Source organism: Neolamprologus multifasciatus, chromosome 1 (genome assembly GCF_963576455.1).
Source record: "Neolamprologus multifasciatus chromosome 1, fNeoMul1.2, whole genome shotgun sequence".
Lineage (NCBI taxonomy): Eukaryota > Metazoa > Chordata > Actinopteri > Cichliformes > Cichlidae > Neolamprologus > Neolamprologus multifasciatus.
This window is the reverse complement of record NC_140439.1, coordinates 26,450,695-26,476,581: the sequence shown is the minus strand read 5'-3', so window position 1 is coordinate 26,476,581 and position 25,887 is coordinate 26,450,695. Positions and strand designations below refer to the sequence as shown.

The 25,887-nt window shown below is 39.9% G+C and overlaps 1 protein-coding gene across 3 annotated transcripts; it reads right to left on the bottom strand.

The window, feature by feature from the left end:
• Window positions 1–52: 52 nt before the first annotated feature.
• On the bottom strand, window positions 53–25,887 carry lpin1a (lipin 1a). Of its 3 annotated transcripts, XM_085173609.1 has the most exons (24): window positions 25,680–25,886; window positions 15,682–15,882; window positions 15,213–15,308; window positions 10,910–11,006; window positions 10,594–10,819; window positions 9,085–9,159; window positions 8,764–8,856; window positions 8,491–8,605; window positions 7,688–7,862; window positions 7,437–7,583; window positions 7,243–7,336; window positions 6,575–6,771; window positions 6,175–6,268; window positions 5,957–6,026; window positions 5,168–5,254; window positions 4,695–4,787; window positions 4,482–4,546; window positions 4,238–4,376; window positions 3,839–3,987; window positions 3,616–3,702; window positions 3,365–3,517; window positions 2,998–3,112; window positions 2,798–2,901; window positions 53–2,676 (listed from the first exon to the last, which is right to left on the bottom strand). In XM_085173609.1, exons 2-24 carry the CDS (start codon window positions 15,871–15,873, stop codon window positions 2,505–2,507), a joined length of 2,835 nt encoding a protein of 944 aa, XP_085029735.1. In that variant the 5' UTR covers window positions 15,874–15,882; window positions 25,680–25,886; the 3' UTR covers window positions 53–2,504. The 3 variants fall into 3 exon arrangements, with proteins under 3 accessions (XP_085029735.1, XP_085029787.1, XP_085029758.1); XM_085173661.1 differs by lacking the exon at window positions 8,764–8,856 and having other exon boundaries at window positions 25,680–25,887; XM_085173632.1 differs by lacking the exon at window positions 5,168–5,254.

Genomic DNA, 25,887 nt, shown 5'->3' with positions numbered 1-25,887 from the left:
ACAAGAAAACAATCAAGCACTGCATGCAGAGTCAAAAAAGTGTAACACAAAATCAATATTAACTTTAAGTTTATTAAAGATGTGTCCATTGTACAGATTGAATTACAATGTTAACAATGGTTTGCACTGGATACTGGTGGCCTGTTGCTTAGAGCCAAAAACATAACATTTACATGGGAAGCAGCAAAGTAATCATCTAAATCAACACAGAGTCAGAGTGAAAACTAGTCAACAGTTTGAATGAATCTTTCACAGAAAGAAATTAGCAATCACCAAATGGGATTTTCTTTAAAAATGCTGGAAGCAAAATTTGAATTTTGACACAATCATCTCATCTCATCTCCATGCCTCCTCAAAAGATCAGGCGACAACACAACAGTCATTACTTAAGAGCATGCGTTCTGAGCATCTTTTTCCTCTGGCACAAATTACACTGCACTTCCCAAAGACAGTTTTTCGTTAAATAAAAAATAAATTCCTGACTTTCTTTTAAGTTAATCACAATACACAGAGTATCTGTTATATGTAGAAACAGTGACAATATAACCAGGTGAATCACAATCAGTCAGATTTGTTTCTGGCATTCTGGGTTTTCAGTACAAGACACATGAACAAATACTTGTGTACTAAAAATCTACTTGTTAATTTCAAACTAAAAATCTAATGAAGTACTCTGGGAATAAACCTTTATGCGATTTAAAACCAGTTAGGCAGTGGAAACATATCTGTTTTTGTGAACAGTTAAGGTTTTATCTTGGTTGCCATTAACGCCTCAAACCACAGGCAGCACTAAAACAACTGGGTGTTGATTTATTGCTTCAGTGGTTGCGTGATGAAAATGGCACCTCTTAGTTGACTTAAAAAGAGATTTGCCTTGAAGCCTTAAAATGGGTGTGAATATTTGATTGAGCACCAGCAGCAAGGTATTTTACACAATTTACTGATTCACAAGAACTTGTATCATAGTTCATACGGTCACAAAAATTATGTTAACACCATACGCAGTGGTTTTCCCATTTTAAGTAATATAAATTAAAAGAGAGATTTACATTAGGCATAAAAGTTGTTTAGTCTATGTTATTAGATAAGTGATGAAAATACAACATTTTTCATCTGTCCAATAACAGACAAAAGAAACCCGTATGTACAAACTACAAAAAATAGGCATGTTTCATACAAAAACTTTACAGAATCTGAATACTCTTCCTTTACTTCCCTCTACAGGACAGATAAGTGCTTTACATGAAGTACACTAACCTATGCAATATATCATATTGCATTACAAAACTGAAAATATACTTAGTGTTAAATTAGCTTATGAAGCAAGTGCATTGATGGGCATTAGTTATTAGAATGAGTAGAGAGATTTGTATATTACATTCTACGATATCACAGAATTTCCTTTTTTGTACATTTAAAAACAATAGATAGAAACAGACAGAATTTCATTGCATTGTCTTGCACTTGTCTTGAATATAGTCACTGAAGACTATAATATGTGCCATGGCCACATGTTTCACAGTAGCACGGTCAAAAGACCACACGCTTAGCTTTACTTTGCAAAGGAGTTTGGCACAGGAGATTTTTGCATACCCTATTTGTGCTATTTTTGCATGCTCTGGATGGTTTTACCATATATAGTCTGCATTTTCTGGTGCAAAATGTCCACTGTACTTGAGGTCAGAAAACAACCTTTAGCCACATAGCTAGATAGAATCTTATTTAAAGTTGTAGTCTAAGTACAACTAATACTGCATGCTACGAGCAGAACAGAAACCACAGCAAAGGGCCCATCTAGGATTTCAAAAGCTGAACTAAATTGGCAATTTATGTTTTATTGTCTGCTATTTAGGCAATAGCTGAAATAGTTGATTTACTAATTGATATCCTTTGGAATATACATGATGGGTGTAGGTTAAAGGCAAGAATGGTAGCCAGTCGAAGGAATCAGTTAGTTCTGCCTTGGTGCCTTTAGAGAACCAACAAACATGTTTTGAGAAACATTTTGTAGCATAACAAAAAAATCTAAAGAAATATTATACTCATGCTGTTTGCAAGGTTTACTATGTGTATGCATTAGAGTCAGTACACTTGCAAATGTGAGTTAGTTTAATTCCCAACCAGCTGCTGAATTTCATCACAGAATTATTTTGGTTTTGCTTTTTTTGTTTGTTTGTTTTTTAAATGTCTTTTCTTGCCTTGTTTTTCACTCAGCAGTCTCATTAGCAATTGATCCTAAGGTTGTCATTTTTAGTCCTCTGTTTTTATCTCCGTCTCCCTGACTACTTTTGTTATCACTCCTGAATGTTAGCACAGCTTGTTTCTGTGTGTTTACTGTAGAAAAAAAAACATTCATTTCCTTTGAATTGGTACTCAGTTATTTTTTTAAGTATCACCTGTGAGTTAAGGAGCCATCTTGATTTACCATATTAGGAAAAGCTTGATGGCTTCATTCATCTTCACATTTATGCTAAAGCTGCTTCATGCTAGATTCAGCAGTTTCTTCAGCTCATCTTGGCTGGCTGTGGGTCTTCCTCTCCCTGAATAGTGCCTTCAGGAAGTACTTTGTTCCAGTAATTGCATTGGTCAAAAGCATCAGAGTGAGGGAAGTCTGCTTCCTCACCTTGCATGAAGACCGGAAAGACATGATCCACCATATCACACAAACGGCCATAGCTGAGAGAGAAAGACAAGACTTTTGTCATTTTTCCTGTTGGAAGGCAGAATTCAGACATCAAAACATCGCCATGCACATGGCACTGATGAAAATCAAAAAGCAACTAGGCACATAGCTTACGAGGAAATATTAGTTTTGGCATGCTCCTGCACCAGCTCCCCCTTAGGATTGACAGTGAAAATCCTGTTGAGTGGAACGCCCACCTCCTTATAGGAATAGACATCCTGAAATAACACCAACAACCAGCATGCTTTAAAAATCACTGAGGCCAAAATACGAGCGAGTAATCCACACTGCGGATGTCAGCGCACTATTCTCACCGTAGCTCTGTTGCCAAAAGCAGCGTAGAATGGTTCAGTGTTCGGGTAGAAAAGGTGCTTGATGTCTGTGAGACACTCGATCTTAAACTTCTCGGGCTTCTTCTCAATCACCTCCCTAAACACAACATAATGTTGAACATTCTTTTTTTTTTGTCCTCATTGTAAATCTGCCTCAGCTAACTTTTTTCAAAGGGTACATCTAAGTAATAACCACTAACTTGCCAGAGTAAATACTTTTGCCGTAGTTTAAATATGCAAAAACAATAAATGTTACCTATTATTACCTGCAACTAAATATTTTAGGTTTTGTGTTAATGGCCAAAATAATCTAGAGTAGAATTTTTCTACCCCTTGCTGTATATCTGACCTGTGCAAGGCAGAAAAAAGACTGCTTGGGCTGAGCAGCACTGGGCCCATTGGCAGCATGGTTCCCCTTTCATTGACCCAGTGGAGGTAACCTCTTGTCATGTCAGCCATGCCAATGGCCCTTGCAGAACAGTACATGAATTTATATCCATTTCTGTAACAAACAAAATAAAATATGAGAGACAGAAACATAGCATTGTGCTCCACCCAAAAATATTGTATTTTAGCTGGAGGACAATAAGCAGCACTCACAGGCTGACTCTGTGGTAGAGCCGTGCGATGCCCTGGTGTGTCCAGTCTTTACCCAGTGTAGGGAGGATGTGGCCCAGAGTGTCTGATCTACAGCGTAACGTAAGACAGACAACGTCACAGAATAAAGCTGTCCCTCTGAACCCAAAAACTGTGTAAAGTCTGACTCCTGCTGGTAATATGATAGAACTGAACAGGATGTAGGCCACTAAGTGTTATTTCACACCTTGTAATGGTTCCATCTATATCGGAGATGACTATCTTGTCATCCCAGCTCCAAAGATAGATTGTGCCATGACATCGGCACGTGCCTTGATACTGAGTGGTCACGCTGAACACCACTTCATTAGGACCCTCCTTTAGCTGCAGGCTAGCCTGTAAACACACAGATGAGGAAGGTTGAGAAGTTTTCTTGAGGTTTTGGACGTATTTCTATTTTCACTTTGCCTCGACTGCAACAGTAATTTAAACTCTGAGATGGTCTTATTAAAGACAGTGTATTATTGTTTGTTACTGTACAGATTTCTTCTATATGTAGTGAACCACATGAGCAAAATATCTTAAATAAGGTCATTTGTATTCCTGTTTATGTCAATAAAAGCAAGTGTAGAAACAAACACTGTACCAGCTGCTCTGACGTGAGCCGAAGAGTCTTCTTGTAACAAATGCCACCAGAACTCTCAAGGGGCTCTGACTGAAAGACTCCTGATAGCTGACTGGATGATTTGTGGTCTTCATCACTTGAGGATGATTCATCCTTCAGCCTGAATTATACAAGACAAAAATGCTCATATAAGATTAAACAAGTAGGAAAAAATATGTCAATAGGTGTGGAGAGAAAAATACACAGTTTTAAAGTCTAATGTCACCTGTTTACTGGGGCCATTGTTATGGAAGTCTCATCTTGGTCTCCAGCTGCTTCTGTCACTGATTCCTGAGGAACAAAAAGGTCAAAGGTCACATGTATGACCCAAGGAAGAAATTTGACTAATCCTTTTCCCGTTCTTCCTAATGTCCAGTAAATGATACGGTGAATCATAGATAAACAAGTTCACCATCTGCATATCTATCTGTGCACTTACTGACTGATAGTCATTGTTCCTGCTTCTCCACGAGAACCACCAGCGTCCTCCTTTCTTTGGCATCTTGTCCTTCATAATGTTCTCCACCGATGCCTGGAGACAATCATGCACATACAACTCAAAACTGACCGAAAATGTAACTTAAAGCTGACAAAAAAAAGAGAGCACAAGAAAGCACAAAAAGAAAATCTAAAAGGCAAAGTAAAATATGACAAACACCACATTTCAAACCACACTAAACTCCAGCTAACTTGCTTGAAAAACAATTAGAATCGAAAACAATAAGACATGCAAATAGAAAAATAGCAGATGCTAGATTAAATGAAAAGGAAGATGATGTTCATGGTTGGACTCAAGTGAAAATATGGGGAAAAAGAGAGGCTGACGGAAAGGGTAACGATGATAAAGCAACAAAGCAGGCAGATAAAGTCATGCCCCGACCAACACATAAGCAAAGCCAGAAAACATCATACAGGCTGGGAAGGACTGGTGCCAAACAGACCAGGGAGGCAGTATGAGAAGAAGCCAAAAGCAGAAAACACATAACTCAAACACCAACACTTGGTAAATATAAACATCGGGTGGATGGTGAAAGAAAGAATGGGTTTAAATAAAAGGGAAAAATAAGAAGGGGGACAAAGACATGACATTAATCAAGTGTTAGGTCAATGAATTTACCACAACAGTTCACTGTGATATAGGACTGGCAAATATGCTATAAGCTCTCCCATGTGTCGAGTAATTTTAATCGGAAGCATGCAAGTTTTGTTCACTTGGGATAAAGTGAAAACATTTAAATCTTCACTTAGTTTTGAAATATTCATTATTGAAACAAGGAATGAGTGTGAACGCATTTCAGTTGGTGTTATTTTGTTGTATTAATGAGAGGTGGCTGGCAAACAACAATAGTGAACCAGAGTGAAAAAAACAGATTAAGAATAAATTGTGAAATGCCAGAAATGCTCTGGAGTAAAGGTTATCCATAACATTGCAACACAACAAACACACCACATAACAAATAACAATATTGAATACAACAGTAGATAGTAGCCAAAGTAATGTATATTCATCAAAGCAAAATGTGACTTTACACATTGTTTCAGACAAAAAACAAAACTCTTCATTTACACATTTTATTGATTAAATACAACAAAGCGTAATGGTCCGTCTTCACAGTTTTTGAGAGGGCAGAAATTTGTGGCATTCATGTCGAATGGAAAGAATCAGGAGTAAATACTTGTGTATCACTGTGGTGGTCTTACCTGTGGCAGTGGTTTCTGGTAGACTTGCATGGCCAGCATGACAGGAGCAGCTGTGTTCCAGTTGTAGTACCTACAACAGGTGACAGAGGAAGCTATTATGCACCCCTTCATTCTTAAAGACATCTACTGGCAAAGGATGGCTTACATATTAGCAAAAAAAAAAAAAGCTTGTATATGTCAGACACTCAGTTCAAATAAAGAGCAGTAGAAGTACATACTTGCTTCCTATCTTGACCACAAGGTTAGGGTCATCAATAATAGAAGGGTTTTCAGAGAACTGTTGGTAGGAAACAGCCTTCTCCATGAACTGCTCTATAGCAGGAACAGACAGAGGCAAGAACAAATGAGAAAAAAAAAGATCTGATTGATAAGATAGTTTTTTCATATAATAACTTATTTTTGTCTATGTGAAATCTTAAAAATCAACTTATTTCTGCTTAAAATATGTAAAACATGAACAGACCTGCAACATTATTTATGAATATTGTTAAAGTTTTCAAATTTAAAAAATATAATATGTTGTTTTTAATTTCTTTCATATAAGCTTTATCTCGACAACTGCAAATATTTCATGTACATTATTTCACTATTATTATCCAACATCATTCCCTGTCCCACCTTTTGTAATCTCCCTGTTATCAGTGAGTCCTCCACACAAAGAGATGGCGACATGAGGTAGATCACACACTTGATCCACCAAACTGTCCACGCCACTGTCCACCCCGCTGCTGCCCACTGACTGTGGGGATTGGTTAGCGCTCCGCACACCCACCATCATCTCAGTGTCTCCCTTCATCGAGCTGCTGCCTCCGTCACTGTGGAGGGAAAAATACACACACATGGATCACACAGTAATTCTTCATACTATTATGCTATACTATGTAAATAATTGCTAAAATGTATTTAGTACACTTCAAGTTCTTCAAGGCAAAATTCAGTTTTGGAAATTGGAGTTTTCAAAGACCTTGAGAGGAGGAATATCTGTCTTCTCTTAGTTATAAAGAAGTTCAATAGCTGTTACCATGTGGTGACAAAAATACAACTGAAAGAAGGTCTCCTTCTTTCTCGTAACCTAGCTACCTCATTAATCTTCCTCATGCTATCAAGTTAAAATAATCTGCTATTATAAGCACTTACAGTGAAGCAAGTGCTTAGTTATAGAAAAAAACCCCAATGTTATACAAAAATCATCCATAAAGTATTCTGTGCTCTGTGTGTCAGTGGAAAGAAATACTGTGATCCCTAATATGGCCACCAGAGGGTGCTACAACACATGCTGTACATACGTTTTAGGAAAGTAAAGAGCAGCTACTTCAGGCTCCAGTTCTGTAATGTCATCCAGGTAAATACCATCAGCACCCAGGTGTTGACTTCTCTTTTCTAGAAGAGACATTTATCAGTGCATAAAAGAGGAAACAGAAATTTAGACACACTGAGATCAAGATATCCTTTGTTTACGAGCAGAAATCTCAAACAGTACCTTTCCTCTTGGACGGTGAATCAGTCCTTTTGATGGGACTATTCCTGCTATCTTCCAAATGATCAGGAAGAATTCTTTGAGACACTGAGCATGTTGTCAAACTCTCCATCTGTACACATGACGGCCCAACACTTTCCACTTCTCTGTCTAAAGGAAAAAACACAGCATTTCTCAAAGCATTTTAATGTGACACTGTGCATATTTATCCTGCTTTTAGATATTTGTACATTCAGTGCAAAGTTTTATTCTACCTTGTTCTCTGACAATGTGTCCATTTCTGTTTTCCTCTGTGTCTTTGTCCAGTGGTGGCACTGGACTGCACGGAGTTCCCGTTTCACTGATGGCTCGGAAGTGAGTGCTAGAAGACACCGGTATGGAGACAACAGCGGCTGAATCCTGCTTCTGGTGGGCGGTCAGGAAAGATGGCTGTAAAAGAAAAACAGATAGTCAGTTCAGACAATATTTGCTTTCTCACATACATTTTATTAACCCCACCCCTTAGTCATGTTTCCTTTTCTCCACTCATACAGGCTGAAGTCTTAACATTACTTATAAAATAGATATGGCTTTGTTGGTTCTGATCAGCAGGTGGAATCAGTTCATAATCAGTTCAGTTCAGAATCAGCACATTTGTGTCCATTTGTTTGACTTTGGGTGTGCAACCTATGCAGACATACTTTAGTGTAGTCCTCCAAGAAACTAACAGTGTGTAGCCTAATGTTGATGAAGCTGTGTGTCGACTGATACACAAAGTGGATCAGCGTGAGTAGTAAAGGGAGCAACTGTGGAGCACAACCTGAAGGCGAGAAGCATGAAAAAACAAAAAAAGCAGCACGAGAAGTGCTAATAATGGGTGCGGTGGACAGTTTTCATTGTTTGCACACTTTATTTTACCTTGACTCTTTGCATGTTATAACGCAGCAAACAGCTACAACATGCAGTTATATGTATATATTGTATTTTATGACCATGCAGTTGATTTAAATGCTGCCATACCCAAAAGGCAAAGCCAACAGACTCAATTCACTATGTGATGCCATGTGTTGTTATGTACCTGGGCAGCCTGTGGTAACTCCCCCCAGGTCCATAGCATCTCAGGGTTGTCCTTAGATGGATTTGTTAGCTCTGAGTCACTCTTTGGTGTTGATGACTGCGAATCGTCTGGGCTACTGGAAAAGTTAAAGTCAAACATTTGTTTTGAATTGTCTGGTACTTCACAGTTTCAAAGTTACAACGTTACAAAATGTATCATTCTTTATGCAAATTTTGAAAATTAGTGCATTATTTCATATTTAGTGTTCAGAGAGGGTGGAATCTAAGGTGATACCTAGTAGGGGAAGAGAAGTGAGAGGACTGCTGAGGACAGGAGATGGATAGACCACAGGGCTGAGGAATGGACAGAGTCTTCTTAATCAATTTACTATAGAAAGAATAAAGGACAAAAAGAATACAAAAAAAGAGAAGGGAAGAAAAGAGAGAATGAAAGACAGTGAATTGTGAATCCATCTAATTATCATGAGGACAAAAAACATATTAAAATGTGCAATATGCTATGAACAGAATAAATAAGGATTTGATGAGAAGAGTTTATTAAAGAGTTCAAGTGTGTGTCTGTCAGTGTGACAGACACACACTTACATCCAAATACCTCTGTGAATGAGTCCAGTCAGTGCTGGGGAGAATGTGGGCATTGGCAGTCAATCCCTGATCACCATACACAGGTCTGATCACAAATACACACATCCAGTGAGATGTCAGTCATGTGCACAACCATTTTATTTCATCATTAGTGCAGACACTGGTATTTACTATGTAAACAGTGTGTCGATGCAAGTCGTATCACATCATATCAACGTATCACATCCAAGAAACTATGGTATGGTCTTTTTATTTGTTGAAAATTAAAATGTCATGGGCTGTTTGACTGTGACCGCATATCACAAACCAGCCAAGGAAATACACTCATTAAGTACAATTTAGAGAATGACTTGAAGCACACACACTTTTTTTGCTTGTCTTTAAGGGTTTCAGGATCATGTGGCAAACTTCCTAAAAAAGGCTTGGAATGCCTTCAGTAAGGATGACCCCGTGAGCCTTTCTTTCAAAGAGACAGTGCGCGCTGTGGGAAATGGACAAATCCTTGGAGCAAGTCCAACAAGCAGAGCTGGTTCCCAAGAGGGCTTCACACATGAACACAAACATGCACAAACCTGCACACACACATACAATTGCTTCTCTTTAAACACTTAAGAAAATTATTTATTTATTAAACAGAAACTAATCTTAATTCCATTTAACACCGGTTAGAGAGAAAATTGGTCCTGGTTTTCAACATAAACACACCACATTGATTTTTCTGATGCCTTCTCACTGTTTTGAGCTGTGCAGGGCTTGCTGAGACAAATTAAAATCTCGCAATGTTTGAATATGAATCTGTTGAAAGCAGGTGGGCTGTTTGTTATTGCCATTCAAATCTGATCGAACTACACCTAAAGTTTTCAGTGTTATATTCTTCTCTTATTAAGTAATTTTTCAACACATATTTTAATTGGAGATAAAGTATTGGAATTTCAGGAGCGGGACCACACCTCCAAACATGCTCCTTCCGATTCTTATCTATATGTGTTCCTCCAGTTCTACAAGCTGTTCATTCTTGTTTACGTGCCCCACCCTCCATCCCCTCTTCAATTCTTTAACTTCTTCACTTCTATTTAGTACATGGGGATCTGCTTGGCCAGGGAGCCGCCACCAGGCCCCTTCGAGGCCTTCCCCAAATCGCAGTTCAATTCACGTCCAAGCCATTCACCTTTATCTACTAAAACGCTGTAAAACCTAAAATGAGGAATATATATATATATATATACACACAATATAAATACACACCCAGCTTTTAGACAGTTCAAACAGCCACTTAAACACATACCCATGCATGAAAAATGTAAGCACACACACACAAACACACACAGGTTTTCCACTTAACACAGTTAAGGAATTGTTGGCAGTGGTTCATCGGCTTCGCATACAACACTGTGACAACTAACAAATGTTTTTTTCCCCTGTTAAATACCAGGCTGGCAGGTATAATAACCTCTCTTTCTTTCCCCCTCTCTGTTTCATACACGCAAACATATTCAGACTTTCTCTTGCACACACACACCTGCTGCTGTCCCCCTCCATTTCCTCATCTGAGCTCAGGTCAATAGTGAACATGTCCTCATCATCTGAGAACTCGTCTCCACTTTCCTCTCTCCTCAGTCCTGCGCCTCCTCCACCTCCCTCTGGCCGTGCCTTCTTCTTTCTCTTTCTCCTCTTCTTGGTCAACCCTCCTTCACTTTGCTGCAGTCCCAGATTCTGAACAGGAAGCGGGCCGCATGGGATGGAGTCTATATGACGGGAAAGAGTATCATAAAAAACTGTTTAAGAAAATGCAAATTGTCACAAATTCTAACATCGTTGTTTTCAACGGCGCCTACCATGGTGACGAGAGTTGCCCCTGGCCAGATGTGACTTCATTAACTCCTGCCCTGTTGACATGATTGGTGATGTTGCCAGGTAGGATGGAACCACTTCCTGTTTCCAGGGAAAGTGAGATAAGGTCTGAAATTAGCAATACTTGACGCAAGTCTTTTCTGCTGTACCATCTCTTGTGTAGACCACAGAATCTATAATAGCTGCTTATACTGACATGAGAAGTGCTTCTACTTTTGTTTTTTTTTAAATTATTATTATTGCCTTATTGAGAACTCGTTGTTCATACATTTAATGATGCAGTTGTCTTCTTTGGTTTAAGCCATTTGCTTTGGTTCTGTGACATTTATATCTGGAGTTGGTAAGAATTATTACACAACAACAAGTGAAAATTGCCCTCAGAACAGTTGTAATATAAAATAGATTGAGAATCCAATCATGTAGGATAAGATGCATGAATAAAGTGGAGCATTTTAAGGTCCCATCACCCTCTCTACAGCTGGGGGCAGTGTTGGGAAGGTTACTTTTAAAATGTATTCCATTACAGAATACAGAATACATGCCCCAAAATGTATTCTGTAACGTATTCCGTTACGTTACTCAATGAGAGTAACGTATTCTGAATACTTTGGATTACTTAATATATTATCATGCTGTTTACAACTACGTGAATGTACTATTGCTGTGATTTATTACTGTTACTGAAGGTCCGCGGCTCCGAACCGTAGTAAAGGGACCTCTGACTAATACGGTGGGTTCTGTGTCGGCTGTGTTTTTTGGAGGAAAACACGAACACGGTGTACAGTCGAGTCTTAATAGCTTACTTACAACTGGGCTCGTCAGGCACTCTTCTTGGCTGCAGTGGTTATTATTATATTTACATGCTTCCAGCTCCCGTTTTTGCTCGATGACAGCTCGTACTTTTCCTTTTTCTCCCTCCCTCGCTCACAGACACATAACGTGTATGGCAGTCCATTCTCCCTGCAGCACGGACTACACTGCCTATGATGCTACATTCTTTAGAGCTATACCGGTAGCATTCTGCCTATTAGCTTAGCACAACAACAACAACAGGCGCTCTCTCACCCAGGAAACACGCAGAGAGAGAGCGTCACCCTGTAACCATGGCAACCGTAACGCTGCCGCCTGGAACAACAGAACGTAGCTGTCAAACAAAACCCAAACAGGCCTGACCCGCCACAATATGAAACAGGGAAGTACCGCCGTGTAATCCATTTATTTCAACAAAGTAACTGTATTCTAAATACCACCTTTTCAAACGATAACTGTAACGGAAAACAGTTACTCATATTTTGTATTTTAAATACGTAACGGCGGTACATGTATTCCGTTACTCCCCAACACTGGCTGGGGGTGATGAAAAAGCCTTGAGTATAGCAGGTAATGACCAGGCCAAATATGTTTGTTCTCTGTGAAAATGTCAAAGCGGTCCATATTGCAGATTGCTGATTTTTCTATTCTAAAGGAAAATGAAATATTGCAACAACAGATATGGTCATTCCTACTGCCAAACAGCCAGCTAAATAATCTGGTGAAAATTTGAGCTCAGATTAGCAAAATCACAGAGATTTGCTCATCAGGGTTGCACTGCCAAGAGGCTGCCAGAAGAATAAAGAGAGACACAGAGAGAGAGAGAGTGGGGGAGGCAGAGGCATGATAAAGGGATGATCCAAACAGAGCAGACTCACACATGCCTTGCAGTTCACGTGTCATAGCACAGTCCAACACAGCACAATTCATTTAGACTGGAGAGGAAAAGGGATAGTACTGAGTACAGATCTACTCTGAGCTCTATACTCAGAGGGAAATATCAGCTCTAAAGCCAGTTTTAATTCCAGTATTTAAATTGTTTTTGTTTTTTTACTCCAAACTGTTGATATTTCAGTTTCTCACTGAACTATAAGTGTTATTCCCACAATTTCCTTAGAAAAAGAGCATTTGTGCACAAATATAGAGTTCTTAAACCACACAAGATCAACTATAAAGTGATTTGTTTATATGCTGCAAAATGCAATGTAATAAATAAGATTACTTCAATTACTGAATAAAAATCTTTCCAACACTTTGGTTTTACATCTGTGATATTTGCATTAAAGGGTTGTTAAATGCACATGTCATGAAGATAAAGAGAGTAATAATTCTCTTTATGTGTCACCCTTTAGGGCACAAAATCATTAAGTGACATCATCGGAGATGTTTCTTTTGCACTGGTATTGAAAGAAGTGCATTTATTTGATCATGCACAAACCCCTGCAAACTTTGCACCTTGAGAAACAGAGATGAAGAGTGTACAGAGTGTCCATTTGGACTTGAGATGTGACAACTTAGACTGACACAATCTGCAAGCTCCCATGATTCTTGTTCTTTTACCTCTTCATGTGAGTGGCAAACACACCGTGCTGTGCTACCATTGTGCTATTACCAGCTAGAGGTTTTATGTCCTCGTACTGCTCCTCTTTCATGACATGTACAGTATGTCTCAGTAATTTCCGAGGGCAGTCTGTGTGTAACAGACTATACCGTGTGTGAAATGGCAGACCTATAAATAGGTCTCCGGTGGTTTTCCACTCTCTGGAGAGAGAGTTATGTTAAGGGAAAGGATTCAAGTCGAGACCAAAACTATAAGACAAACATGGTCAAACCGAATTTGCAAATAACTCTATGTGGGACTGAAACTAAAAGCCATTATTTTCTTGTCTATTGTGGAAAGAGGTATTATAGTATTGATTTATTAATAGCGTCTTCTCTATAAGATGGACAGTAAGTAATGGATGCAGCATTAGATGGACGTAATCCTTCGGAAAAGGAATTAGAACCTCTCAGATTGCAACATATTCCTTTTCATTCTTGGCCAGGGGAAAGCGTGAGCTCTTGGTTACTCACCACTTCACGAGTAACATTGTGACTGCTGACAGATGTTGTTTACCACAATAGATCATCCTTGAAGTACCTCTCAACCTCAAATACTCCCATACTCCCTCCTACCTCCCATGAGACGTTACCTATTGCATTACAGAATCAGGTTTCAAAACAGAAGGGAATGTTCTCAGATTATGCTGTTACCTGTGACGTGTATGTGCATGTGCGCTGCAAATACTTCTGTGTAATACGGCGTATTACAGATACATGAAAAGTTAAAATCTGACAGATTAATTCAGCTTCAGGGGATTGAGGCAAACCAGTGGGTAAAGTCTATGGTTGAATAATGTGAGCCGTTTCTATTACAGATGGCCCAATTTATCAGTTGAACATTGTATCTGTTGCCATTTGCCTGGAAGCAAATAAACTGGTGTCTGGCACTGGCAATAGTCAATGTCTGTCTGTCCTCGCATGACACTTTTGTACTGCGTAAATGTTCATAAGAGCTTTTAGACTTTAAAAACAAATGTCTTTGTTTCCCTGGCTGAAATGGGAAGAAAATGACAAAGTGTTGCCTGCTCCTGGCTAATTGTTGGAAGTAAGAAAACACCCTGTATAACATAGTTACAGGTCCAAAACAACACAAAACACATTTAGGCAAATGTTGCTATGAATTGACACTATATGAATCAGTCATTCATTTCGATCAAATTTGTTTTTCTCCACCCACATATCAAAGTTAGACAATGACAGACTGTCGACTGTGTGTTTAGTGTCTGACTGACCAGTGTTTGTCTCTGCTTTCTGCTTGTCATGATGGTTTATTTCTGGGAAGCTAAACTCGTGTTTGCCAAGAAGATGCCACAGGAGGACAGAAGCACTTGTTGTGCCTTGTTATTGAGCCTAGTGTTTTGCTAAAATGTTTATCTGCTTATCTAAAAACAAGTTGATAAGGTCTATGCTTGGATTTTTTTCCCCCAAGTATGACAACACTAGGATATTTTATATACACGTGTAAATAAAAAAGGTACTCAATTCATAGAAAACCTCATAATATTAAGACATTTTGAAGTATATTTTACACTCCTTAAAGCTGTGTGGTAAAACCGACGGCGCGAGTGAGTCAAGGTACATCTTTTTTCTTACTCTGGGCTTGTCAGGGCAGGACGAGAAGATATTTAAGTTTGGCAATTAAAGTAACAACAACGTGTAGTTGCAGATTAATCAGTGAGTGGTAAAACCAGTGAGGATTGCTACTACCTAAGAGGGCAAATAATAATTTAGCTCTTTTGGAGCACAGTGACAAATCAAGCACTTCTTGTATATTAGTTCAGGCTTTATGACCTTCATATCTGCGAGTAATGTTCTGTGCTATTCTCGTGTGTGTTTACTGATTCAGGAGTAATATCTCTGTCAATCACTACTCACCATTTTGTTCTCAGTCTCTTTAACAAAGAAAGCCTCTCCATTTTCTCCCAGCTTCATGTGTAAGCTCACTGGCTCTCCATTAATTTCTATGTCCACCTGCAGAACAGAACAGAAAAAGAACTGATTAAGACTAATGCCTTAGACTTCATTAGCATTTCCTGACAACCTCCAGACTGGAAGGTTGAGAAGACCAATGCAGTACCTTTAGGCTATAAAAAATAAATAATAATCTGTTATAACCTATTGTTATCATTAAGATACTGACTCATGAGTTTTAGTGATTGAAATCCTGTTTTAAATATACTGTTATAATGCACTGTTTTAGTTTCTTTTTTCAAAAAAATATACTATAGCGCCACACAAATGAATGCAGATTAAATTTACATACATTAAAATTTACATTTAGCTGTCGTGAAATATAAAATAGATTTTGAACAAGTGCAGGTTAGAGAGCGCTCTATGATCTCACCACTTTCTCACGTGACCGCAGCACACCCATCTTGCCAAAGCGGACGTGAAACGGAGAGCACTGTAAAGAGCCATCTGGCTGCCGGACCACAATGACATCTATACACCCAGACAGTGTTGCAGGGTTGAGCCCTCTGTACAGCTCCTTGACCTGTACAAACACCTGCCCCGCCAGCTGACCCACATAATTCATGGTTTGCAACTGGGAGAGAGAGAGTGAGAGAAGAAATATAGGAGATTATTCATCTGTTTTAGTCACGTTTCATGTCTTTAACGTCAAAACACAATGCAAGGCCATCTTGTTACATAATTACACATTAAGACACATTATTGATATACTGAGTCCAGTTTGTGCCCACTCATGCCAGCTAACTGCATAATCTCAAGTGGTTTCTGGCAGGTTGCTGATACCTCAAGCAAAGACAGCTTCATCATTGTTTTCTCTACTCTTGTGGTGCTTCTGAGTGCGGGGTATGTTTGTGGGTGTGACCAAAGTTGGTATATAAGAGCATTCTGCTTTTCAAAAAAGACAGAATGAGGGGGTGGGTTTGCCCCCCACCAAAAAAGACAGCATTATAAACTCTGAAGCGCATTTTCCTTTCTGTAGTGCAAATATACAGTCCTTCAGGGATGTCTGGCATTACTCTAGTACGGCAAACATGCTCTTGTGAGCGCGTCACAGACAGGGAAATGCCTTCAGTGTCCTCCAAGATTTATGGTTGTGAGTAATGGAGAAATGAACAGCAACCCATCTGTTATGAACTGAACAGCCTTATTAATTTTTTATGAATAAACAAGTTGATATTTCATAAGCCTTCTTCTGTTGTACTGTTGTACTGTGTAACGGCGGATATGTAAAGCTATCTCATATTCACGTAATATAACGTCTGTGCTTTTATTTTGGTGACTTCCCGTGTGACCGGAAGTGAACGATGTAACGGAAACCAACTCGATGTACAAAAAAGACAGAAGAAAATGGTAAACTAATGCTAACGGAGAAAAGGGAGAGAAAAACATAGTTAAATTGTACAAAAGCGAATGGTTCTAGCTACAGTCGACAGGGGAACAAGGTTTGTAATGTATATGATTTAATTTGAGCAATCTGAAATGCATAATATGTATTATATAGTTTAATAGAAAACGGTTAGACCAGCGTAATGAGCGGTTAAAATGGTGTTACATAAATAACATGGTAATTGTTTTATTTGTTTGTCTAGCTCTTACGTTGGTTCGTTGTCTGATACAAGGCAAGGAATAATAAAGGTCATTCAACAACCATCAGTTCTGGCCTTCTCAGTTCGACTGGATGCTACAGTAAGAGCTTGACCGCCGCCATTTTGCTACACCACGAGGGCTCAAGGTTTAACGGCAATTCCCACAACGTCCAGCAGATGGCAGAAGCAGGTCAGAGAATAAAACGGCGAAAGGCACAAGGAAAATAAAGTTAAAATGGAGGATTCAGAAGAAGACATTAATGAACAGTTTGCAAACAAAGAACAAATATTAAATGAGCCACAAAATAAGGCTCAAGGTGACTCCGTGATTCCAAGGCGTTCAGAAAGAGCCAAGGTGCCAACCGAAAAAATGCTAACTTATCAGAAGGAAGAGATAAGTAAAAAAGAAAAAAGATTATTAACTCTCTATGAACAATGGAAAATACGAGTGCGAGAAACAAGAGAAAGATTAAAGTTGGACATTTCAGAGAAAGAAATGGCAGATCTTGCAGATGATGTAGAGCAAAGAAAAGATGAACTGCTAAAGTTGTACACTGAAATGAGAAGTCACATTGCACCTTCATCAGACATACGAAGAAAAACTGATGCATGTGAAGCAGTTACTCATGACATTGTGAAAGTCATCCTGGAAAGAATAAGCGGTGTAGATGGAGATTTTGATGGAGAATATGAAAGAAAACATCTACGCAGACTATTAGAACATGATTATGCCCAATCCATCTATGGTTCAACTGCAGCATCAAAACGTAGCCAACTGTCTTCAGCCTCACATCTTGCTTCAAAACGAGCAGATGCAGCAGCAGAACTAGCAGCAAAGGAGGCAGAGTACAAGATTGTACAAGAGGAACAAAGACAGAAGGAAAAGATAAAGGCTCTAGAAGAGGAGCATAAGAAACAAATGGCAGTTCAAACATCAGAGTTGGAACGCCTGAAAGCCGAAAAGGAGGTGGAAGCCGCTCGCGCCAGGTTGGACGCCTACAACAGAGAGTTATCACAACTTGATGATGCATATTCAGTTAAGATGGAAAAGGTGAACCCAGAGCATACACCCAAACACACTGTACCATCATACTCCATACCGGCGCCAACGGCCCCTCCTAGTGTCAGCCAGCTTGCACAGGCGGTACAAGACAGCATAAGAATAAATAGACTCCCCACGCCAGAACCAACGATGTTTAGTGGTGAGCCAATAAAATTTATTGAATGGAAATCCACTTTCATGTCACTTATTGAACAAACTGGCATGTCAGCAGCAGATAAACTGTACTATCTAAAAAGGTATGTAACTGGCTCAGCTCGTAAGTGCCTTGAAGGGACTTTCTTCAGAAATGATGAAGAAGCGTATAACGACGCTTGGGCAAAGTTAAACCAAAGGTACGGCCAGCCATTCGTGCTACAAAGGGCATTTAGAGAGAAGTTATCTAGTTGGCCTAAAATACAGTCGAGAGATGCTGACGGGCTAAGGAACTTTGCTGATTTTGTGAATGCATGCACACTTGCTATGCCTCACGTGAAAGGACTGCAAATACTCAATGACTGTGAAGAAAATCAGAAACTGTTGCATAAACTGCCAGACTGGATAAACACAAGATGGAACAGGCATGTAACAAAGACACTCATGGGCGGTGGTGAATTCCCCAGCTTCAGTGAATTTGCCTCCTTTCTCTCGCTTGAAGCAGAAGTAGCATGCAACCCAGTCACTTCCATACATGCACTTCGCTCCACGGAAACAAATGATGACAAAAGAAACACAAGAGAAGTCAAAAGAAACAAGGCAAGTGTATTCAACATTAACACAACTGAACGAGATGCAAAGACTAAAATATACAACAGTTCTTCATGCACACTGTGCCAAGAGTCGCATCCACTTATAAAGTGCCCAAACTTTCTGCAAATGACCCTGGAAATGAAAAAGAAACATGTAAAGGATAATAAACATTGTTATGGTTGTTTAAGGCAAGGTCATAGTGCTAAGGACTGCAAACGGCGCCTCACTTGTGAAACCTGCTCTAAGAGACACCCGACCTGTCTTCACGATGAGAACTACAGCATTAGTCTGCAAAGAGAAAAGCAAGCTCAAGTGAGTATAGACAACGCAACACAAGGGAACTCACCTGAAAGTGCAACAGCCATGGCGTTAAATATCGCTAGAGCAGAACACACAGTCAGCACCTCCATGATAGTCCCAGTATGGGTCTCAACGGCTGCTAATCCACAAAGAGAAAAACTAGTCTATGCGCTACTAGACACGCAGAGTGACACTGTTTTTATAGATCACGATGTAACACAGAAACTGCAAGCAAATGTGTGCCCTGTAAAACTCAGACTAACCACAATGATGGGTAAAAACGCAGTAGTAAGCAGCGGAAAGGTGTGTGATCTTCTAGTGAGAGGTTACAATTCAGCAACAGTGCTAAGGCTCCCAACTGCTTACACAAAGGACTACATACCCGCAAATAGAGAACACATACCAACATGTGACACGGCAAAACTGTGGAGCCATTTGTCGTCCATTGTAGATGAGATCCCACCGCTCCTCAGTTGTGAGGTGAGTCTCCTGATTGGTTATACTTGTCCCCAAGCTCTGGCGCCCAGACAAGTACTCTTAGGTAAAGCCAATGAGCCATATGCCATCCAAACTGATTTAGGATGGAGCATAGTTGGCAACTCAGTGCCATGTAATGCATCAGAGACAACAAGGAGTCTCTGTCACAGAATAACTGTTAAAGAAATGCCCCCATGTACTCCCGCAGATGCAATACGTGCACTAGAAAAGGACTTTAAAGAAAACGAAATAAACGAAAAGATGGTGTCTCAAGACGACCTTAGGTTTCTTGAGAAACTTGAACAAGGCATAACACAAACAGAAAAAGGACATTATGAAATGCCATTGCCATTTAAAGAAAGGCCACAAATGCCAGATAACAGACAACTTGCCGAGAGCAGACTCAATCAGCTCAAACGTAAACTAATGCGCGATGAAAAATACAAGAGGGACTATGTCACATATATGAATGACATTATACAAAGGGGTGATGCCGAAGAGACTGATGATAATGGACCTGAAGGTGAGACATGGTACATACCGCACCATGGCATCTATCACCCAAAGAAACCAGAACGGTTACGTGTGGTGTTCGATTGTTCAGCCAGACACAAGGGTACCTGTCTTAACGACCATTTATTAAATGGCCCTGACATGATAAACAACTTGACTGGCGTGCTTGTCCGCTTCCGACAACATCAGGTAGCGCTAATGTGCGACATTGAAAAAATGTTCCACCAATTCAAAGTCAATAGAAACGATCGCGACTACCTACGCTTTTTATGGTGGAAAGGAGGAGACATGAGCAAACCACCTCAAGCTTATCGAATGGCTGTACATCTCTTTGGCGCTGTTTCGTCACCTGGTTGTGCAAATTATGGATTTAAACGTTTAGCCAAAGAGAACAGCTCCAAGTACCCCGTAGCGGCACGGTTTATAACCAGAGACTTCTATGTCGATGATGGAGTAACAAGCGTTGAGACAGTGAAAGATGCTGTACAACTCACAAGAGAAGCACGTGAACTATGTGCGAAGGGTGGACTAAGGTTACATAAGTTTGTGTCTAACAACAGTGTTGCACTCAAAGACATTCCTACTTCAGAACATGCAATAGACACCAAAACAAAGGACTTGACATTCAGTGAATCACAAACGGAAAGAGCACTCGGGATGTATTGGAACATAGAAAAGGATTGTTTTACATTCAACAGAGCTGTAAAGGACCAACCCCCAACCAGACGCTGCATCTTGTCCACAGTTGCAGCAATATTTGACCCCTTGGGTTTCATTGCTCCGTATGTTCTCAACGGCAAAAGAATCCTACAGGAAATGTGCCGCCAAGGTACAGACTGGGATGATCCACTCCCTGAACATCTCAACTCGCAATGGCAGTGCTGGAAAGAAGATCTGCACAACCTGAAAAGGTTGCAAATAAACAGATGTTATGTTCCTGCATCGTTTGGAGATGTGGTAAAAAGAGAATTGCACCACTTTTCTGATGCAAGTACGACAGGATATGGACAATGCACTTACCTAAGACTGATAAACAAAAACAAAGAGGTACACTGTAGTTTTGTAATGGGCAAAGCTCGAGTCTCTCCAACAAAGGTTACCACAATTCCGAGGCTAGAGTTGACCGCAGCTGCAGTATCAATCACAGTAAGCAGCATGCTAAAGGAAGAGTTGCTCTATGACAATGTGGAAGAGTTCTTTTGGACAGATTCAAAGGTCACGCTGGGGTACATTAGCAATGAAGCAAGACGCTTCCACACATTCGTTGCCAATAGAGTGCAAAAAATACGTAACAATACTGCACCATAGCAATGGTTCTATGTACCGACGAGTGAAAACCCCGCTGACATAGCATCAAGGGGCACATCAGTAGCGGAACTGCTATCATCAAACTGGCTCACAGGCCCTCAGTTCTTATGGGAAAGGAAGTTAAATCTTCCAACTAAAGAGTCTATTGAACTTTTGGTGGGAGATCCGGAGGTGAGAAAAGTGCAAACACTCAACAGCCAAACTACAGAACACAGAAGTCTCTGTGACCGTCTCACAAGGTTCTCATCCTGGTCACACGCTGTCAGTGCCATAGCACGTCTCAAACGTTTCCTACTCAGAGACAAATCAAAGTCACTCAGCACTGTAACTGAAAGACAAAACGCTGAAATGGTGATTATCAAAAACTTACAAGGACTAACATTTTCAGATGAAATAAAGACATTAAGCAAAGGAAAGGCACTACACGAGAGCAACAAAATGTACAACTTGGATCCTTTCTTGGACGAAGACAATGTGCTCAAGGTGGGAGGAAGGCTACAACACTCATCGCTTCCTAACACATTCAAACACCCAACTGTCATTCCAAGAGACCATTATATTACAAAACTCATAATCGCTCACTGTCACGAAAGAATAAATCATCAAGGAAAGAGCTTCACAATGAACGAAATACGGTCCAGCGGTTATTGGATTTCCAAGCTAAGTCAAACAGTATCGGACTACATCCGTCAGTGTGTGACATGTCGCAGACTAAGGAGAGCTGTGGAAGGACAAAAAATGAAAGATCTCCCCACAGAAAGAGTTGAACACTCTCCGCCTTTCACATACTGTGGTATGGATGTTTTCGGCCCGTTCCTAACCAAACAAGCAAGAAAAGAAAACAAAAGGTACGCTCTCCTTTTCACTTGTTTCTACTTACGAACAGTACACGTAGAAATGTTAGAAGACCTGACTACGGACGCTTTCATTAATGGACTAAGGTGCTTTATAGCTCTTAGAGGCTCTGTCAGACAAATGAAATGTGATCGAGGTACTAACTTTGTAGGTGCCAAAAATGAACTGTGTGCAGCACTGAATGAAATAGACACTGAAAAACTGACAACCTTTCTATCTGAAAAACAATGTGATTTTGTGTTTAACACACCCCATGCTAGCCACGCAGGTGGAGTATGGGAACGACAAATTCGGACCGTGAGAAACGTCCTCAACGCCACACTTGCTCTCGCAAAGAGACGACTCACCGATTCATCGCTCAGAACCTTTCTCTATGAAGCAGCTGCAATAGTAAACAGCCGCCCGTTGACGACAGACAATCTCAATGATCCAAACAGTTTGAAACCAATAACTCCAAATCATCTCCTAACTATGAAAACCACAACAGCTTTGCCTCCTCCAGGACAGTTTGTTAAAGAGGATCTGTACACTCGGAAGCAGTGGCGTCAGGTACAATACCTAACAGAGCAATTTTGGAGCAGATGGAAGAGAGAATATCTTCACAACATCAGGGTTCGACAGAGATGGCATGCTGCTAAAAGGAATATGCAAGTAGGTGACATAGTGATGGACAAGGAAGAAATACTGCCACGATCCCAATGGAGACTTGGTAGAGTTGTGGACACCATAACAGATGAAGACGGACTTGTGAGAAAGGTCAAAATAACCTTTGCAGACAGTAACCTTAGTAAAAAGGGTGAACGTTTGCATAAGATGTCTACAGTGGAACGCCCAGTTCATAAGTTGGTTCTACTGTTAGAAAGTTGTGAAAGGCAAGATGCATTAAGAAGTTAAAATGCAATGAAAATTAGTTGTTGCATATACAAAGGTATTATCATTGTTAACTTACCTGTTTAGAAATTATTTGTGTTTTATTTTGTTTGAAACAGCAAATAATTTGGTGGGAGTGTAACGGCGGATATGTAAAGCTATCTCATATTCACGTAATATAACGTCTGTGCTTTTATTTTTGTGACTTCCCGTGTGACCGGAAGTGAACGATGTAACGGAAACCAACTCGATGTACAAAAAAGACAGAAGAAAACGGTAAACTAATGCTAACGGAGAAAAGGGAGAGAAAAACATAGTTAAATTGTACAAAAGCGAATGGTTCTAGCTACAGTCGACAGGGGAACAAGGTTTGTAATGTATATGATTTAATTTGAGCAATCTGAAATGCATAATATGTATTATATAGTTTAATAGAAAACGGTTAGACCAGCGTAATGAGCGGTTAAAATGGTGTTACATAAATAACATGGTAATTGTTTTATTTGTTTGTCTAGCTCTTACGTTGGTTCGTTGTCTGATACAAGGCAAGGAATAATAAAGGTCATTCAACAACCATCAGTTCTGGCCTTCTCAGTTCGACTGGATGCTACATACTGTCTTTGCAATGTACAACCTAATGGCCCTACAGCTATGATGGCTTATTAATAGTAGCCACTATGTAATAGTCAATGGTAATTGTAACCAGATATTTTTAGAGAGAATGTTTAAAAATATATAAATCCCCTTTCGGTGAGAGGCATACAGAAACAAGAGGGAGAGCGGGAAAAGGTTATGAAAGGGTGGTGAGGCCACGTGCAACATGGGTTTCAACACATTCAAGAAAATTGTAACCACCTGTCACCTGCTTGTTGCTGCTGCTGACTAAGATAGTGTCACATACACAAACATTACAGCACGCCCAGTCGGCAGATGGCTTCGTGCTTCAGCAAACTGTGCAAGAACGCTGATGATGAGGATGATTCATTAACACGCATCAATTATTGAACATCCCCCAGATTGGGGATCTTTTCTTCTAATGGCCTAGCTTTATTCCACTGCTCATCAAAGCCACATAAGTCAATCATCACACCCTTGGTCTAACCAGGCCACAACAATAATAACACAACACACCACAACACTGTTATTAGAATAACGACTACACGCTGTGCACCTTTCCTTCTTTTTTCTGCTTCTGCAGAGGTGTGGTAGAAAGCGGCTTAACTTCAGTGATATCTGTATATCAAAGGAGCTTGCAAAGAAAAGCGTCTGGACTTCTTTAAGTTAAGTCCAGACGCTTTTCTTTGCAAGCTCCTTTGACTATAATGACCTGGATGACTGAGAACCTTCACAGACATATCTGTATATCATACAAAGTAACCCATAATGCTGTTCATGGAAATCAAAATAATTAATATGTGTTCTAAATGTTTATTCAACATTCTTTCTTTTAACATGGAAAGAAAATAATAGGGTGGAATAGAAACTGTAGTGATAGCTATCGAACATACTTTGCAAATGAACAAATTTGCATATAACCTCATGGGAGAAAATATGTTCTTTTTCCTTTGGTAGTTTGTTTCAACATGTCAGTTTCTATGGTGCAATTTCGAGCATTACAAATGGGATAGGCAATAATTATTTGATCCCTTGACCCAACTCTGACTCCCTGGACCTCTTGTCCATTTATTTCAACACCATGAATATGAGTCCATCAATGTTCATGCCACAGACCTGACATCACGGTAAACAGAAATCTCCCGCAAACACATCTCTCTCTCCGTTAATCTCTCTCTCTTTCTCTCCCTCACACACACACAGCCAAAGCCATGCCCAGTCCTCCAGGACGTTTCTGTTAAAGAGCCAATCACACTGCTCCTCAATTACGTAATAACCTATCACGAGTCCACCCAAGGGGTCATTATGTGTCATTAAATGGACATGCAGCACAAGAAACAAAACAGTTAGGCTACAAGAACCTGATCTCAGTCACTGCTGTTCTTTTTCGGACAAGTGAGCAGCAACGCTGAGTTGCATTCACAGTGTGTGACATAGTGTGCTGAGGCTTATTTATAAACATAAAACATCAGTGGCCTCTCACCACAGGAAAGACAGTGTGGCCACCAAACACGGACAGGATAGCTGAGAGGTAATTGAGAGATTGAGGGATTTACAGACAGATGATAATGTGAAGGATTATCCAATTAAATCAATTTAATGTGACTGGAGCAGCCAGACACACCGGGATTATTGTCTGTGACAAATGATAGCTAAATAAAACAAAAAAGGGAGGGGGAGGGAAGAGGGGTTCTAGACAGCACTTTACTAAATCACTATACCGTCTGAAAACGCACACCACGAAATAAAACCATAGATGCATATATTATACCTATATACAAATATATAAACAAATACTGTCACAAATATTGTGGATATTTCTCTTATGCAGGATGTGAAGAGAAGCTGCATCAGTACGGGATTGATAATTACGTCGTAGTGTGGCTCTGTGGCGACATGTAAACATCTGCACACGGGGTGAGGCTCTGCAGTCTGCATCAGGACTCTGTCTTCATTCAAACAGCCCAAGCAATATATAACACCTGTACTTCAAAAATACCTAAACCCCATGACATGTCTCTCACAGCATGCTACAGAAGCAATGTAGTCTTTGCTTACATTATTTATGGACGTCGCTCTTCCCTCCGGAATATTTCTTCCTTCCGAATTTTCCACTAAGGGTCCTCTACTGTTTTACAGCGTTAAGTGTCAGTGCTCAGTACAAACATCATCGGTAATATTCACACTCTTACAGCTTTGTTGACATCTGATCGTGGCTTCTGTGCTCGAGGCTGATATGCGTTTTAAATCGTATGCTGCGTTCACG